The sequence below is a fragment of the Monomorium pharaonis genome, chromosome 2, assembly GCF_013373865.1.
Source record: "Monomorium pharaonis isolate MP-MQ-018 chromosome 2, ASM1337386v2, whole genome shotgun sequence".
NCBI lineage: Eukaryota > Metazoa > Arthropoda > Insecta > Hymenoptera > Formicidae > Monomorium > Monomorium pharaonis.
Genome location: NC_050468.1, coordinates 5,489,216 through 5,508,406, shown reverse-complemented (window position 1 = coordinate 5,508,406; position 19,191 = coordinate 5,489,216). Strand labels below are relative to the sequence as shown.

The window sequence follows — 19,191 nt, the reverse complement described above, 5'->3', positions numbered from 1 at the left end:
GATCACTCACAAACCTTTTTAATCAAACTAGGTAACTTTTTATACAAACTTCAAATTCTGTATAATAACTTAATTAATTTGTTCAATCAATATATTCCGGCTAAGTGTCGGGTGAAAAAATAATTAATTAATTACAAATAAACAAATGACTCACAAACTTGTTAATTACACTTCAAATCTCTTCATACAAAATACAAACGATTACACATAGCAATTATTTAAAAAAACGTTCACTTCCGGTCAAGTATGAGTGAATCAAATCGAGTTAGAGTCGGTCCAATTAACCAATAGTTATGCTGGTTACAACGGAAGTAACCTAATTTCCGGTGTGACCATCATAGCCATTGGCTAATTGGCCCGACTCTGACCCGATTTGAACCCTCGGTGAAAACTTACTCTATTTTGGTGTGAGTTAGCAGTCTATTATTTGAAGTCTGTGATCGTGGACACAAGGCGCTTTAGTTCATCATCCCCTCCACAACTGTGACAGAAGTCTGAAATCTTTGCATCACTTTGCATCGCTGGTGACTGGTCGCAGATCAGAGAATTGAGGTATTTAATTTGATCTCGAGTAAACAATCGCATGATGAGAAAGATCATATAGAGAAATGCGATTTTCATAACAAAGTGTAAAACACTGCGATTTTCTCCTTGTAATCCCAATCAAGATGAATTTGCCACTTAGAATAATTTAGCTTGAATTGTGCTGTTTGGCATAAGTTTTCTTTACAACGCGGTGGCTATTATTGTGATGGTGATGATTTTCATCGATCGTCCGGAATATAGGTTCGCGTAAGTGACTGAGAAATTGAGAAGTGAGATTGTGCGAGGAATGCGTTTAGGATACGACATGCTCTAAAAACGCTTCATGGAATAATTGAAACGACGGAATTTTGTGCCTGCTGATGTTTCAATCCCCGTTGCACGTTGTACCAGAATGGTGTTGAGTCGCAACGATAAGAGAAAAAGGAAGGAAGGAGACCTGGTGGACCTCATGGAGCCACTCTCTGAATCTCCGAAAAGGTAACACAATTCTTTTCGTACTAATATTCAACTCTGTACTAATATTTTATTTTAATGGTATCGCCTCTTCAACTGAAAACAAAGGGAAAGATATTTTTTTGACCCATTGTACTTATGAACATGTTAACTTGTAAAATTATTTGTTGTATATTTTAATAAATTATAGATTTCACTGTTTGGTTACTAAAATGTTTTATAACCTATAATTTTAATAATAAAAGGAACTACACTGCTATATACATAATTATTTATTGTCTATGTGTATATAAAGTAAGTAGTTTTAAAAATTGTCTTAATCTCCTAAAGTAGCTCATAAAAATGTGCAATTATATTTCAGAAATTGTTAGATACATAAAAACATAGAATATCTTCGATATAGATCTATTTCCACCAATGGAGAATAACTTTAAGTTTATAATTTATTTTTTATTCTTTTCTAATTTTTGACTAGAATAAGAAAACAAGTTAAACCGGGATTAAAGTTAATCCACATTGATAGAAAGGGGCTATAGTTATCTTATATAAACATAAAAGTTATGTTAAAGGGTTTTATTATTAAGGGGCTCAATTCTGTACCTGCTACCAACAACTGTTGGTATCGTTGCGCAGGCTTTTTGCTATATAAAATATCTGCGCAATGACACCGATAGTTGTCGGTATGTAGTACAGAATAGAGCTCAAGATTTTTTTTTTTAAACAAGCTCTGAATTACAATGATTTGATCACAAAGTTTGAATGACACACAGGTTGAAATGACAGCTTGAATTTGATAAACTTTTTAGTTGAAAAATGTAATTTTAATTTTCAGTATATTAATTTATTATTATAAATCGTTAATACATTAAATATTTTTCTATGTCTGACATAGAAACAAAATAATTTGTTTCTTGAGTCTCAAAATTAGAAAAAAGGATAGTACAACCTAGACTTTGTTTTTGTGTACACTTCAAACTTTTATCTCTAATGCAAGGTCTACAATGTCAGCAGGAGTAATGGGGTAGGAGTAAGAAGTAAGAAATATGAAATGAGATTTTGTTTACTCTCGGTTTTTCATTGGTCAATTGTTACTCTTACTTCTTACTCCATTACTCCTGCTAACATTGTAGACCCTACATAAAATTATAAGAATTTGTATACTAAATCGCTATACTCAAAATTCAGATTCCAGTGAAGTACACATTTAGAATAGAAGCATAAATTTAAATAGTGATATGCATATGTAGCAGTTTTCGTTGTGCCCTAGGATTCGAGAACGTGAACTACTGGTGGACTTTTCTTTTTTTTTCATACAGAATTTCAGAAATTTAAAGAATTATATCTTACTGCAATGAATTCTAAAGAAAAGTTTACAATTTTTTATAACTTTTTCAAATATTTATGTTCTACAAAGTAAATTTAATACACGTTAATATAAAAATTGGCATTTTTGATCAGACATAAAAACATTGTTGCTCCACTGTGTAACATACAGGGTGAATTTTAATGGATGTATTAACCTTTTATCATGAATTATCGACTGCAACCTTAATACATATATGTATGACATATGTACATACATATTTTATATATATGTGTATTAGAATTGCAGTCAGTAATCCCCCATAATAAAAAAATGGGTTTATTCTTTAAAATTCAAAGTAAAAGACCATATATGTAATAACATAATTTAAATAAAGATAGACGAATAAACGGCACATACAATATACACAATGTTTTACGTATCATTTAGCTAACAGTACATTATGGATTGTAGAAGATTGAAATTTTATTAGATATATATTTTATCAATATTTGAAAATTATATTCCATTTTTATTTTTAATATTATATTATATTTTATTATTATTATTAAAGTTAGATATATTAATAATCTTATAACTTAATTATCTTTTTCCATATTATATTATCCAATTTATATTAATTAATATTGTTTGTATTGTGTTTACATGAAAAAGATTCTTGTAAAGATAACGCGTAAAAAAATATATGTAAAAACACAACCTTAAAATATATATCATAACTTCTTTGATGTGATATAAACAATACAATTTAATTTGAAAGCACCAGCTTATATTTGAATAATATATTATAAAAAAACATAATAAAATTGTTACATTTTTACAACTTTTAATCTGTGATTCTAAAGTTTAAAAGAAATAAAAAATACAAGCTGAGTGTACATTACTAATCTTCATGCATATCTGCATATGATGCAGTATAAGAGAAAAAGAAAAAAAATTTTCACATTTATTTTTGAGAAGTTTTTTTTATTCTGCATAAGGAAAGAGAGAACAAAATAAAAATAAAAATATGAATGTACTTGATCAGTAATTTAGATAACTCCAGCATCTTTTTAAGAATTAGAGAAAGATAGTAAATTAAATTGATTAAAATTATTCTGCATTAGTGCAAACAGGTTTTAGTGATTCTATGTATTTGTAGTTTTCAAAAAGCTTGCCATGAAATTAAGTTTTTAATTATTCACTATAGGACCAAAGTTCATGCACAAAGAAAGTTTGCACAGGGTGCAACCACAGTGCTTAATACATCGCCCACACCTGTTAAGGACAAGGAGAAAACTAAACCTGCCACGATCACAGAATTAATAACGCACAAACGTCCAAATACAGAGGATTTTTTAACATTTTTGTGCTTTAGAGGTGAGTCATTTATAATAGTTAAAAATATTAATTTTTTAATTTAAATTAATCTTTAGCCAAAAAGATGTAAATATTCTTCTGAAGGATTATACAATGTGATAAATTTTGAGGTATCTATATGAGATATCTAACATTTAGAGAGATGTTTAGTTATATATATTTTTTTTTATTAGAGGACAGTTGCAAATACTATTATATTATTTTATTATTGAATTTCTTATTTAACAGCTTATTTATTCTTTCTCAAATAAATTTAAAAATATTTTCTGTTAAATGATAATGAAGAGATCAAGACTCGTTAACACAGTTTTCAGCAAGATTTTCTAAAAAAGTTGAAGTAACTTATCTTTTTGATGTCTGCACATAAAAAAACAATTATATATTTATGTTATTTACATATTTATACAAATCTTAGGAACATAATTAATGATATCAAATATGTAAATTAATTTTAAAATATGGTATATAAAAACTGTGAAGGAATTGGCGAATTATATATGATGACTTTTCTCTAATAAGATATAAAATGAAATATCTTGTGAAATGTATAAAATATATGTTCTGGGAATTTCTATTTAACATTAGTTGTTCAAAAAATTATTGTAAGAATTTATGTTATTACAAAACATATTATTGATTTATGTAGTTACTATAGTATATCTTAATTTTGATAAAATCAACATTAGATATGTTCTTTAGATAACAAATTTTTTTCTTCAAATTTAGGAACATCTATTTTGCCACCTAGTTTAAATTTTTTCAATATTGGCAATAAAAAGGAAAAACAGGAGTCTAAACGTGCTCGAATTTCTACAGAGAAGACATTGTCTTCTACTTCTACTACTACTACTGCTCCTACTACTACTACTACTATCACTACTACTACTACTACTATTGCTACTACTGCTACTACTTTCTCAGAAATTCAGAAACAAGAAAATACATGCCAAAAGAATGTGACCAAAGTAAAATCTATTGTTTCAAATAAGAAAAAGGTGACTAGCACGTTACACAAAAACATTACTAAGCTTAAGACTGCTACATCTACAGTCCAAGCGCTTAAAAAGAAATACCAAGAACAACGTCTTGCTAAGCAAAGAATTAAAAATAAATTCAAAACCACTTGCGTTATGAGAACAAGATCATGTACAGAAAGAGCTATGTTGAAAGTTGGTCTTCAATTGACACCGCGAAAATTTTTACCTAAAATCAAGACGAAGAGACATGGTCTAAGAAGCGGTGTATTACCAACAGATAAAACCAACAAATCTCTATCAAAAACAAAAGTGTTAACCAAACCAAAGAAGAAAGTCAGTCTAAAACCGAAAAATAGCGATATGTCGAATACAGACGCGTCATTTGAAGAGGACAATGATATCGAGGATGATGAAGAGGAAGAATTACATGTGGAGAAATCGACATTGCAAGTAAAGCGCAACATACAAAGAGGCATCCAAAAAAAGATTTGTACTAGAAGTAAGTCAGAAATGAGGAGAGTTACGAGATCATCCAGTGGCATAGTCCCTTCGCAAAATCTGTCTAGAAGGCCGACCAGAAAAACGAAGGAAGCAGCCGCTGTATATATGGAAATTCTTGGAAGAAAATTAGTGAGCCCAGATTTAGAGAATGATGATAATGTTTCGGTTGAGAGCTTTCCTGAATTGCCAAATTCTCGTAGAATAGCACAAACAGAAAGCGAATTAAAAGCTAAAGTGAAACAGAATAATACTAAAACTAGCTCTAAAGCTAAGGATTCTAAAATTAGCTCCTTCAATAGTAGTACTAATAAGCAATTGGATAAAAACAAAAACAATAAGCTAATTTTAAAGAGCAAACGTTTGATGAAATTACAGAAATATTGCGAAGAGGACAGCGATGAAGAATCCGAGAGTTCAATAGAAGCGAATAATACAAGACCCATTACTAGACAGAGTCTTGGAAAAATTGATAAACCAATTAGCAGAAGCCTTAGATCATCTTCCAAAAATACAACTGTACAAATAGCAGTACAAACTAACATAAATAGCAAATCAAAGGCTCAAGTTCAAAATTATGTAAAATCAACGAAGGAAAAATTTGTGATAAAACGTAAACGCGAACAAAATCTACCTAAAACATTATCGGATAAGACTAAGCAAAAAAGCCTTAAAAGTAATGAAACCGAGAAAATAGAATCCGAAGAGGAAACATTGGGAATGCTACTCAGTAAAATAAAGAAGAAGAAAGAAAACGTTGAAAAGGAAGAGAAAGAAGAAAGACAGATTCCTGATAATGCTAACAATACGAAAAATGGAAAGACAGTTCACGGGAATGTACAAAACGTAAAAGTGGATTTATCAAAGGTATCAGATGACGAGGAATCTTTTCGTGGATTTACTAAGAAGGCAATATCAAAAGTTTTAAATTCATGTCAGACGCATGCTAATGTTAATTTATTAGTCACAGAGTCTAATGAAAAGTTGAATTTGCCTAAAACATTTGACAGCGTGTCACAAACAGCGAATCAAAGTACCATTTCACGGGAAAGTAAAGTAAAAACATCACCGATCAAAACCGATTCCTTAGACGCAAATTTGTTAAATGATGAGCACAGTGTATCTGTGCAAGATCAAAAATCGGTATTGGATTTATCCATTAAAACTCAAAGTTCATTGTTCCCATCTATGGAACAGACAAGCAAAAAATGTAATCATGAAAACAAAATTTCTTCTAATCTTATGCCATTATCTACTTTGAATACGAGAAAAGAACGAGTAAATATGTCGACCGAACAAATAGAAAAATGGTTGAACGAAAGTTCGCTCGCTAAGGAAGAGAGCAAGCTGGAGATGGAAAACGTTTCCAACTTTAGGTATGATTCTACAGAAAAGTTGAAAGCGGATATCTCGCATCTGTCTATTTCGACGAAAATTCAACACTTAGTACGCCCGGTGAATGTCACGCTTTCAAAATTATCGGATAAGATGAATTTGAAGGATCGTGTAGGAATACACAGTAAAAATGTGATAGCATCTGATATGCAAAATAGCGAAGTGAAGCAACAAAATGCAATTGTCGACAAATGTAAAATCGTTACCGAGGCAAAAGATATTGTCAGTGACAAGAATAAGACTGAGAAAAAAGATACTTGTCCAGTTGAAGATACTAGCGATACAGTGTCCAAATCAGATCAAAACTCGATGGATGGTTCTATAGAGAAGAAGTCACCGACCGAAAAGAAAATATTTCCGCGGAAACCTTTTTTGCCCAAGGTTAAGGAACGTAAGACTGTAACACCAAACGCGAATGCGTTTTCACCGGAAAACGAAAGCAGCGTTTATGCATTTGAAAGTGACACCGAAGTTCCTGTTAGCACACCTTTTCGAAGAAAAATTAGAGACAATGCAAACCGCTCAACCGCAATAATGCCCGCAGCGGCTGCAAAATCTGAGACCAAGCTTATCGACAAAGCGGCTGAAGCCAATAAATCAAGTCTAAAGGAGAATTCTGAATTATTGGATAACAAGGAAAAACCATTTAACGATCTTGCTACACCCGTGAAGAAGGAAGATGAGACGCAAGGGTTGATGAATGCAGCAAATCCAAGCGTGAATAAGTTTGAGCTGCCCAAAAATTTTGCGAGTTTAACTAGTGTTCAGGTGCTACCGCTCGACAAACTCACAACGAGTTGGAGCAATGTAAATTGCAGTGCTTCCATAGCAGTGCAAGTAAATCTTGACGAAACCACGCAGGAACAGGAGAATGATGTGAATCAACAGAAAAGTACCGAGATATCTACTCAAACTGAGACGAGTAACGAGAACGACGATGACAACGACGGACAGCTATTTTACATTCCATTGCAGGCTGTTACGAGAAGCGGTCCGAATCTGGTGCAAGGTCAACAGTTAATACAGGGCGTGGCTGTTAAACTTGGCACGGAAGGGCCGACCGGTCCTAATCAAAGAGTTCTTCTTCGAGCCAAATTGGTGACTAAAACACCGTTATCTGTGGCACGTTGTCCACCGATAGGAACGGTACAACCGACCACGCGTATACCACCCACTCCTACGACAATTACAGTAGAGCAACAAGTACCGTCGACGTCAACAACTGCAACTATGTCAACCACGGTAGTAAATGCGGAAACACAACCTTCATCACTGCGAACAACCGCGAAAAATGAAATCTCCGTGTCAAGTCCGAATCAGAATATCAGCACGAGCGCAAATAGCAATGTAGAAAAGCTTACAAAGTCACCCAAGTCATCTAGGGAGAGAAAAGCTTCCATAGACTCGGCAAAAAGCGGAAAGAGGTAATATTTGTTCTTAAAATTTTTCTTAAAATTCTTATACTAAGGCCAGACTATGCGTAATTCATAATTCACGATTCGCGATTTGTAAAGATTTGTTTGACATTCGGGAAGATTCATCTTTCGTAAACCTTTTTACACTATTTACGATTCGTAGGATATCATTCGTAATTTATAATTCGTCGTTTCTTAGTTCGTGTTACTTCAACCAGTTTCAGCAATACAGACGTTTACTTAATCATTATTATTTGTATCCAAAATATCTTCTAAAAGTGCAAGGATACGATTATATTTATTTATCGAGTCGGTTTCTATTATAACAGCCAGAATAAGAACCACAAATCATCGCGAAATAGTGTATCACAAATATATTGATTCGTGTTGATTCGCATCTTTTAAGATTTATCAAAAAACGTCTCGGCTAGCAAATCAGTGTGAATGACGAATTGACGAATTTTTTGTCCACATTATTCATGAATGTAATATGAATCGCAAATTACGAAGTTAGAGTTCAATCCCTTCTTCTCCTAGATTAAATTTCAGCAAAAAATGAAGTATTATTTATTTTCGATAATTTGAAACGCACGATGTAGTTGTTCCAAAAATAGAATTTCTTCTCACTGAGCTAGATTTTTAAATGTGAGAATAGGAACAATTTGCCTTAAGAGAGTTCTTCTGCTCAGGTTTGGCACAAGTGGCACAGGGGTTCAAGTAAAAAAAAAAACTCAAATAACCATTTTGTTACTTTCTTTTTTTGCTGTATATGACTTAAAATTAATAATAGTGATTATGAGAAAAAATTTGCCTATAAAGTACTACCTTCATTACTGAAAAAATTTTTTTTTATTGAGACTAACATTCTTCACTATTATACCACCCTTAGATAACTAAATACAACAATTTGAAATTTATGTTATATCACTAGCACACATTTACTACACTTACTGTATTGCTGCGATTATTGTGAATTTTTCTTATCCTATCAATTATTTCATTCAAACAAACAAGTGCATTGTTTCAAAAATTTAACAGTACTTTTCTGGACAGCTAAGATGTACTTGTAAAGTTTTACTAACATTTGTTCATTACTTCTACGTTAATACGATGATGAAAATCGAAAAATCGTGAAAATTTACCGATTTCCACAAGAGTCCATGTAAATAAAATATTTAATATCTAAATAACTAGCTAGTTCAGCTTTCTAAAATTTTGACAGTCAATTTATACCACTAATTTAAACTTCTCTATAAAGTTTCATGAAAATCTGTTCATTTTGATTTAGCAACGGAACTCCCTTAATTGTATTTTTGTAAATATTGTACATACATTTTTTCTTTAATTTTTACTAATTACTTTATATTGTAAACATTGATTTAAGTTATTGCATTTTAATGCGATCGGGCACATCAAGTTTTGTTTTTAAATTTGTTTTATTCAACTTTTGATTGCATTACAATTTTGTTGCATGTAATTTTTTAATATAATTTTTAAAAAAATTATATTATCGAATATAACATTTTAATATAGAAGAATAATAAAAACAACAATGGATAATAAATTTTCTAGTCTGCATAAATATTTATTTTTATATTTGGCGTATTTTCTTGATACTATTTTTGTGAAAAAGAATAATTCTTTGTTCTTTTATTTAAAAAAGTAATTTTGTTCTAATGTGATTTTATATAGTTTATATAATTTATAATTTTAGATTTATCCATTCTTAAGAAAACGATTGTTTAAAACAAAAAAATGTTATTTTTGCATAAAATTTGAGAAATAAATATAAAGAAGAAAAATTCTTAAAAATATTATAATAAATGTATAATATTATAATTATATTATGAGAATAATTGTTCTTAGAGTAATGTTATATTTTCCAAATAACACAAGCAATATCAACACAAAATTTTTGTAGCGTATCTCCATCACTTATGTAAAAAACTTTTAGGTCACAAGTGAAATGCAAACAAAAAGGATCAGAGTTACAAGATCGGAGCTCTTCGAGCAACAATACGATGCTTCTAGGCACGAAAATCACGAACAATGAAACTCGCGTAGTCGAGGCGCCAACGTTTCATCCAACAGAAAAAGAATTCCAGGATCCATTGGAGTATATAGACAAGATAAGACCAATCGCCGAAAAATTTGGGATATGTAGAGTGGTGCCCCCACCCAATTTTAAGGTAAATATTGCATGAAGAAATAGAGCTATATTAGATAAGTAATATAAAACAATGTACTTTATTTACTAAATAACAAATAATATAAGTTACTTTAATTATGTATTATATGATAATTTTTTAAAATTTTTTAGCCAGAATGCAAGGTGTCTGATGATATGAGATTTACCGCATATAATCAATACGTACATCGCATGCTCCACAGGTGGGGTCCTAACGTAAAAGAAATGATGGCTATCAAGAAATATTTAGCTACTCAGAGTATTACTTTGACTCAACCTCCATGGGTAAAATTGTTATTGTTTTTTAAGTAATTATTGTACAGTTTGAGAAAATTAAAAAATTATTTAAAAATAATATTTAAAAATAAAGTCCCCTTTATTAACTTCGATCAACTCTTTATTCACTCTTTTAGATTGGTGGAATGGAGGTAGATTTACCTCATTTGTATCAAACAGTTCAAAGTTTGGGTGGATTGAAAGAAGTTATAGAGAAGAAGAAATGGCAAAAAGTCGCAGATGGCATGAAAATACCAAAATCGGCACAGGATCGCGTTACTAAATTAGATGATATTTATTGTAAATATTTACTGCCATACGACACATTATCTCCAGGTATATTTTATATAACAATTTTTTATTTTTAAACGTTGAAAAATTTATATTACAAATTATAAATATTTTGTTTAGATGAACGTGATAAATTGTTTGATCAAGTTGAAACTGAATGGATGAGAAAAGAAAACAAAGCCTTACAAAGGCAAGAGATGTCATCCAATGATAACGATGAGGAAGAGGATGAGGACAGTTCTGATGAAATTGAAGAATGCATTGTGAAAGTATAAAACACAATAATTTATTATCAATCTTATTTTTATTAGAAGACAAATGTAGAAAGTATTTTTATTTGTGCTTTTGAAGTTTTAATATTTCGTAAATTGTCTGTGCGATTCGGTGAAAAAAGACAGTCCAGGGTTTACTAGGCGTTTATAGAGCGCTCCTTTCACTATCTCACAGTGTACCAAGAAACCGTAAATGTTGATCTTGTCGCTGAATTGCGCATATTGATTCGCAAATCTTTATAAATTCTTTATCATAATTTACGAAAATCGTAAAATGGTACAGGACAGTTTTCTGTTCAGTTTGTTTTACCTATCTATAAGCGTTATGTCAATAATTATGAAATATTCTGTGTGTGTGTGCGCGCGCGTGCGCGCGCGCGCACACACACACACACACACATATATATATATACATATACGTATCTTTGTAATATCAAAGGGAAGAAACATGCCGTTGAACGCTTTTTATCGAATTGCCCGCAATACGCAACGTATGTGGTTTGGCGAAAATCAACGAGGAAATGAAGCAGAGGGTGCTTCCGCTGATGAGGTAGAGAGTGCATTTTGGAAACACGTTGCTGAAAGAAAACGTCATATTTGCGTGCATGCAGCTAGCATCGATTCAAGCGGTCGTGGATTTGGATTTTCCGTTGCGAAGAATAGCCCGTTTGCTAGACATCCTTGGAATCTTAAAGTTCTCACTAACAATGCTGGATCAGTGCTGCGAGCTCTGGGTCCACTAATGGGTATGCAATTTTTTTATCATAATCAGGATATGGTCGATAGAAAAAATTTTAATTAAATTTGATAAATTTTCAATGAATATACAACTAAATTTTAATTATATTTTGTTGAAATAGTACAATAGCATTAAGATATTTTTTTTTGTATTTCTAATAATAGTACATTGTGTTGACAAGTGCAGAAGGTCGGGTTTTTTAGTACGAGTGTATTCACCCGCATGAGTAGGAAAAAGTTGATCCGCACGTGTTACATGCTGTACTTTCTGTTACCTGTGCGTCGAAATACGGTTCTTGGGTTCTCACAAATTGACAGGTTAGCTAAAGTTAAGTTCGCGAAAGTGATGAAACGTTGGTAATTCTGTAAGTTACCGTATGCGTGTCGCGAGATGATATGCATATGAGTGTGGTACGAAGGCAAAAGTATGAAAAATGATGAAACGTGTAGAGAAAGTCATGTTGGAAGATTTTTCCATGACTTACGCCTATTAGAGGACAAAAACTATGTAATAATGTTAAATTGGCGACTTTACGTACGAAAAAATGGCGAAAGGGACTTTTGATGCACTGGTAACAAAAAAATTATTTTTTGTGTTTTAATAAAATATAAATGACATTTTAATCCTTTAAAGCTCAGGTATTAAAGCTCGATTTCATTTAAATAAATGTTTTTCTTCATAATACGACATTAAAAGATACTCCCGATGAAGAATGTTGTGAGTTGAATAAAATTAATCATTAAGAAATATGATTTTCTGAATGTACAATAATTATAAACATTTATATTCACATGTATGCCCCAGCTATAGAATGAAATATTTTATATTATGATAATGATCATGAAAAGCCAATCTTATACTTTAAGATGACCTAGGCTGGTATTCATAGTCGAATCTTATTCAAGACCCATCTTACGCACGAGTTTGAGACGTCAATACTGTTATTTCATTGGTTAAGTAAGTCTCAAATTGGCTCGAAGCTAGACTTAAGACAATTCTTGAACTTAAGATCAGTCTATGAATTCCGTCCATAGATAAGAAAATGAAAAATTATCAGTTTCTTATCTGTTTTCTTGAATAATGAATTCATGAATTTTCATAAAAATTACTTGTTCAATGAAATTTTATTATATTTTGAATTAGGACAAAGAATCTAGTTCCATCTAGAATGAATCAAGAGTATTATATTGAACGAGTATTATGCGTTATTGATACACACACACGATGTGTAATCGATATATTATTGATTGGGAAGAACTCGAAGTGAATATGCACAGTCTAGGACTAAATTCCAGGATTAAGACCATAAAAAAGTTTAAAAAATTTCTCGCGAGAATCTTCAGATGGTCGGTCACTGCCTTTTAAATGTCCTCAATTGTGTCAAACCTTAAACTCTTCAACTGTAACTTTGGGAAACAGAACATAGTCTGAAGGTGCTCACCAATGTATTGTATCAGAGAGAACTTATTTTGAGTAAATAACTAGTAAAACTGCACCTGCTTTATTTCTTTTATCTGGGCTTAATCCAGAAACTTATGGACCAAACTATACATTATAGTTATGTGCAGTAAGTTTTAAAGGGGGTAATGAGAATTCGATAAAAAAATAATGAAATTCTTAAACAAAAAGTTATCAACACTATTTTTAAACAGTAAAGAAATTTTATTGAAATTTTTTATGAAATTGTAACGAAACATAGCAGACACTCCGTAAAACAAATTAAGATTTTATTTAAGCTAATAAATTTTTATAAAATTTTGATGAAATTATGATTAAAATATTCAAAACTAACATAAAGTTTAATTTTATCGAAATGTTATCAAAATTTTATTAAAAATTTTTTAGAGAGATTATATAGACTTATATAGATGAAAGAATAAGCAATAAATAATTTAACAATCTTCATTTTTGGATAATTTTAGATAATAGAAAATTTTTTGTGAAGTTTAGATAAAATTTTGATGCAATAAAATTGTAATTATATTTTACTGAAAAGATCATTTTTTTGCATTTAATAAAAAATAAATAACATTTTAATGATAATTTAATTTAAAAATATAAATTATTATAACGATAAATGAATGTTGAAAAGTCGACTTTCTGGCAAAATTCCGTTTATTACAGAAACAGTTTCGACCCTTAGTCCTTTTCAGGTTACAAATACAATATTTGCAAATTGATCGACATAACCACTTAATAAATTCGGACCAACGAAATATGAAGCAACGTTATGTCAACTTATGTAACGTTATGTAACGTCAATTAAAAAGTTATAAATTATAATGCAGTCAAGTATTTCATATGTTGTTTGATAAGTATCATCCGTCAAATTAACTAAAATCATGTCAAGCATGCACGAAGGTAGCAAATGGATTGCAAATTATTAATACTATCTATTTAATGAAAGAATAAAGAAATTTTATTGAAATTGTAATTAATTTTTTATAAAAATATACAAAAAATTATAGATTAATGAAAAAAACATGACAAATTAATTTTGTTAAACTAGTGAAGATTTTATTATATTTTGATAAATTGCTGATCAAATGAATAAAATTTTGACAGAATATTATTAAAATTATTATGATTTAATAAGATGCATTTATAATATTCTTATATAAATATAATTTTCGTATTTTTAGGAGTGACTGTGCCAACATTACATGTGGGTATGTTATTCAGCGCTTGTTGCTGGTATCGTGATCCACATGGTCTACCATGGATCGAATATCTACATACAGGCGCCAAAAAGATTTGGTATGGGATACCCAATGAGCATAATAATAATTTTCAAGAAGCTCTCTCGAAAATGGTACCGCGATATTGTAAAAACAAGACCATATGGTTACCCTCTGATACTGCCATGGTTCCGCCAGATTTATTAGTGAGCAACGGTGTGTCATTATGTCAGATAGTGCAAGAACCGGGGCAATTTATAATAGTATTTCCAAAAGCATTTACGTCAAGCATATGTACTGGTTATGTGGTATCCGAGAGCGTATATTTTGCACAGTCATCATGGTTAGAAACTGCAGAACAAGTATTTAAGGTATATATGTATATATATATCCAAGAAATATATGAAATATTTCATATGAGATTTTAAGTTTATAATTATATGTAAAATATATTTATATATGATTTCTTTATCTTATATAATCTTTGGTTTTATATAAATGTAGATAATAATAATTAGAAAAAGAATTTTCACATTGCTTTTTTAATCGATGGGAATATATTCTATTTGACCTATTTATTTTCTGTATCTATTTGCATATGATTATCTCTCCATTACTTTTGTTCGACAAACGAAATTAGTACGCACATATGTATCACTGTATTGCCACATAGTTTTTTGAGAGCATATAGGTAATCGTTGAGAAAAAATGAAATTAATAAGATACACACACACACACAGAGGGGGGGGGGGGTATAAAACGGATAATGTGAATTAAGCGTTCGCCTCATATGAGAGTAATGGAGGATTTATTATATATGACTATACCATTGTTTTCCATTATTATTTGATGATATTAAAATAAGATATGCTTTCAGGACATACAAGACAGCTGCGAACCTTCCATCTTTTCATTCGAAAGATTATTGTTTAATATTATTAATGATACCAGATCTCATGTAGATATATTAAAACAGGTAGGAATAAATTTATGCTATAATTATTAGAAAATTAATTTTAAGATTAAGGAAATTCTCTAATTTAAAATAAGTCTACATAACTTATAATTTATTTACGTATATCTTTTAAAGAAACTTGGGACATTGTCACCCTTAAAATAATAAATAATGAACAAAGTTTTAACAACAAAACCTAGTAATTTATTATTTTAAAAATTTTTTAGAATATTGATAAATATTAATGAGAAATAATTTGAAAAAGAATGGTTATGTAATGATAATGATTTAAATGTAATACAGATGACATTGCCTCATTTCACTAGTGTGAAATTACCATATTTAAACACTTGTATAATTCATGAATATTTTATGAATCTCAAATAGCAAACTGACGTTATATTGCCATTTGACCATCAAAATATCTTTGATGACATTTTAACATCAAAATGACTTATTTGAAAAATGGTGTAGTAAAACTTAACGTTTTAATTTCAAAATGTTCTTAAAACTCTATTTTTTCTTATATAGTTTTTCAGAATTCATATATTTTGTTTGCGATTGTTAATTACTTAAGACTCATCTTTGCAATAAGACTCTCAATGCAATTTTAGAAAGTTATTCATAAAAAATTATACCATCAAATTTTGCATAAATTCAAGAATGTTTATATATTTATCATAAATACATATTCTCAAAAACTTCATCAAGTTCTTATAAGAAATAAAATTTCTTTATTAAATAGTCACATATTGTCACATGAACAACAACCTTTAAATACTTAGCGTTACATTCGACTATTATATTTTTAGATATTGCCGAGCGTGATAAAAATTCGTGAAAAGGAATTGGATTATCGTAAACAATTGGAAAATGCTGGTCTTACTAATAGAAAAAGATTGCCTTTGCCAGAAAGTGGAAAAGGGAAGAAAGGAAAAAAAGTAAAGGAAGATGATGGTGACTTTGAATGTGAGACGTGCAGAGCGAATTTATTTGTCTCTTTGGTAAACAATTCACAAGATGATAGCGTTTATTGTTTACCGCATGCATTGCATTTAATTAGTTGTAAGAAGCAGATTCTAAGACATTGTACCCTGATGTACACGTACGACGAAGTAAGTATAACAATTCGTTATAACTAATTAATTAATACCTTACCCATATAGCACATTAACACAGAACATTGAGATGAGACAATGTTGAATGTTAAAGGGCGAATGTTTTTAGAATCTATATTGATTTTTTAATTGATAATCTATTGAGAACGGATTGGTCTAAATTTGGATGAAATCTTTTATTTCTGCGATATTTATGCCGCGAAATATGTTCGTTTACGTTATCGTATGTGTGCTGCGAATTAGCGCGCATACAAGTGTAATAACGAAGGCAAGCATGCGAAAAACGAGATAAGCATGCGAAGAAGATTACTGCACGGTTTACACCATCCATTAGCAAGACAAAAAGGTGGACAGAAAAGATGAAATAATTTGAATTTCTTGTGTGAAAAAAATGCTTTGTGGAAAAATGAATTTTTTGAACAAAAAAGGATGTGTAAATAACCCGCACATGTAGTAAAAACAATTTTTCATTGGTATACAAAACCAGTTTTAGAGTTTTAAATAGTTTAGTCAATTTTAGTTTTTGAAAACAACCCATATACATTTATAAGCGAATATCATCTAAACTATTAGAGATATGGCAAAAACATTTTGAATAAAACTTTCATGGCTTTGATAACACTTTATAAAAATATTGTAAAATATTTAATTTAAGTAGTAGGGTTTTTTAAAAAATATTAAATTGTTTTAATTGTGCATTACTATATTTTAAATAAATAAAAAATAAATAATGTGAAAAATGATAAAATATTGATATCAAAATGATAATTTGCTACTTAGAAAACAATATAAATTAATTTTTTATCCATATAAATTTATTTAATAATAATACATATAATTTTTTTTAATTTTTAAAAGATATCATTTATTTAAATATATTTGTTCAATCGTTTTAATATTGCAGCAATATAACAATGAAAATAAAGATAAATTAATATAACATTCATCATTATAAAAACATTCACATTCTAACATTCCCTCAACATAGTTATATCTCTGCAAAGTTCTCTTAATGCTGTATGGGATAATATATGCAAAGTATAAATAAATTATCTAAAAGTAATTATAATAATTTATGTTTATCAGGACGAATTAGATGAATTGATTCATAAACTGAAAAACAGGATCGAAGCCAAATCGAAAAAAACTAATCAAATAAAACAAAATAAGCAATAAGTCTATTATTTATAAAAGATAAAAGTGATCACTATTTATTAATCAATATAAGAATAAACATATGCATAATTAACAAATATGATCGTACTGTGTCTTGCTTATTGTAATAGAAACTGGCTAAAAATTTTTTTTCTTTATCTAGTGCATAATAGGATAAAGGATGATAATGACATATATTATAAGAAATAGAATTTCATAGCATAATTTGATCCAACTTTCGAGACGGTTGTGATGTATAAAATACGTGAAATTATGTCATTTTGTGATATTCGTCTTTAAAGAGTTAACAATAAAAATATTCGTATACATATTTTATTGTTAGTGAAAATATATCTAATATATTTGTAATTTATCTTTAAGAAGCGCACATATTAACGCAAGAGGGAAATCTTACTAAATATTTGAAAAAATTTCCAAAAAAGGAATTATTGTATCCATTACAGCTTATTCTCCAAATTTATCAAGATGTGATTCTATCTATTTGTCTTATTTATTAACTTATAAAAATTCATACACACACACACAGACACACATACACTATATACTGGGTATCGGGACTGAATCAATTTCATTTCATTTTATTAAGAAAAAATTTTTTGAATAGAGTAATGAAAAAATGGAGTCTAAAAAATTCTTTTTAATAAAGTTTTTAGAATAAACTTAATAACTTTATAATAACTTTATAATAAAACTCTAATTGATAGCTTTTATAAAAAGAAAGATTAAATGGCTTTTATTCAAGAGAGAGAGTCTAGATATTTTACTACTTAAATAATATAACAACAGATATATGATTCTTTTATAATTATAATTATATATTAATTTATTAAAAACAAAAAAACAATTTAAAATGAAATTTTGACAATAAGAATAACGCACACACACATACCCACGCGCACGCGCGTATATATACGTATATATGTATTTATTTCAGAACATAATAAATTAATACGAATGTATTAATATGAATCTGTATCCGATTACTAAACAAATAGAAAAACGGTACTGAAATTGGAACAATCTTCTAATTTAATATCCCCTAATTTATCGGTAATTTTGCACTGTACAAATACTAATAAAAACATGATTTGTTTAGGTTTAGGTTTAGGTTTAGATAATTAACCTTTATGCTGTTGACATTTTTTTCATTAAAATGTTTTGTTTTTCAAAAATTATATAAATAACATACATGTTATGCAAAATTAAGAACTTTATGCAAATCCAGAAAAATGGCTTTTCAGGCAGTCTAAAGTAAAAGAAAATTCATACATGCCTTTTCTCTATATAAAATCTGCTAAAAATGAATTCGTAAAAAATGAGAATTTGCATAATTTTCTCTTGCAAATTGCAGTTTAAATAATAATAAGTATTATTGATAATATTATTTTACAAGTTTGTAGCTTCTTAAAACTTTCGTTTATACTTTTTTCTTTTACCTCGTAGTATAGTTTTAAACATAAAGTTGCTGTGTGTGTTAATTGAGAACCATGTGATCAGAAATCTAAACATCGCATAAAAGCCAATAAAAATA

At 29.5% G+C, this 19,191-nt stretch overlaps 1 protein-coding gene across 1 annotated transcript; it reads left to right on the top strand.

Moving 5' to 3' along the window:
* The first annotated feature begins 434 nt into the window (after positions 1 to 434).
* LOC105832017 (protein Jumonji) lies at positions 435 to 18,677 on the top strand. The gene is made up of 12 exons (XM_036282350.1): positions 435 to 1,023; positions 3,513 to 3,682; positions 4,409 to 7,976; positions 9,922 to 10,156; positions 10,288 to 10,440; positions 10,569 to 10,767; positions 10,843 to 10,991; positions 11,434 to 11,740; positions 14,376 to 14,782; positions 15,289 to 15,387; positions 16,179 to 16,481; positions 17,571 to 18,677. The coding sequence occupies exons 1-12, from the start codon at positions 938 to 940 to the stop codon at positions 17,658 to 17,660; spliced, it is 5,766 nt and encodes a 1,921-aa protein (XP_036138243.1). The 5' UTR covers positions 435 to 937; the 3' UTR covers positions 17,661 to 18,677.
* The last annotated feature ends 514 nt before the right edge of the window (positions 18,678 to 19,191 follow it).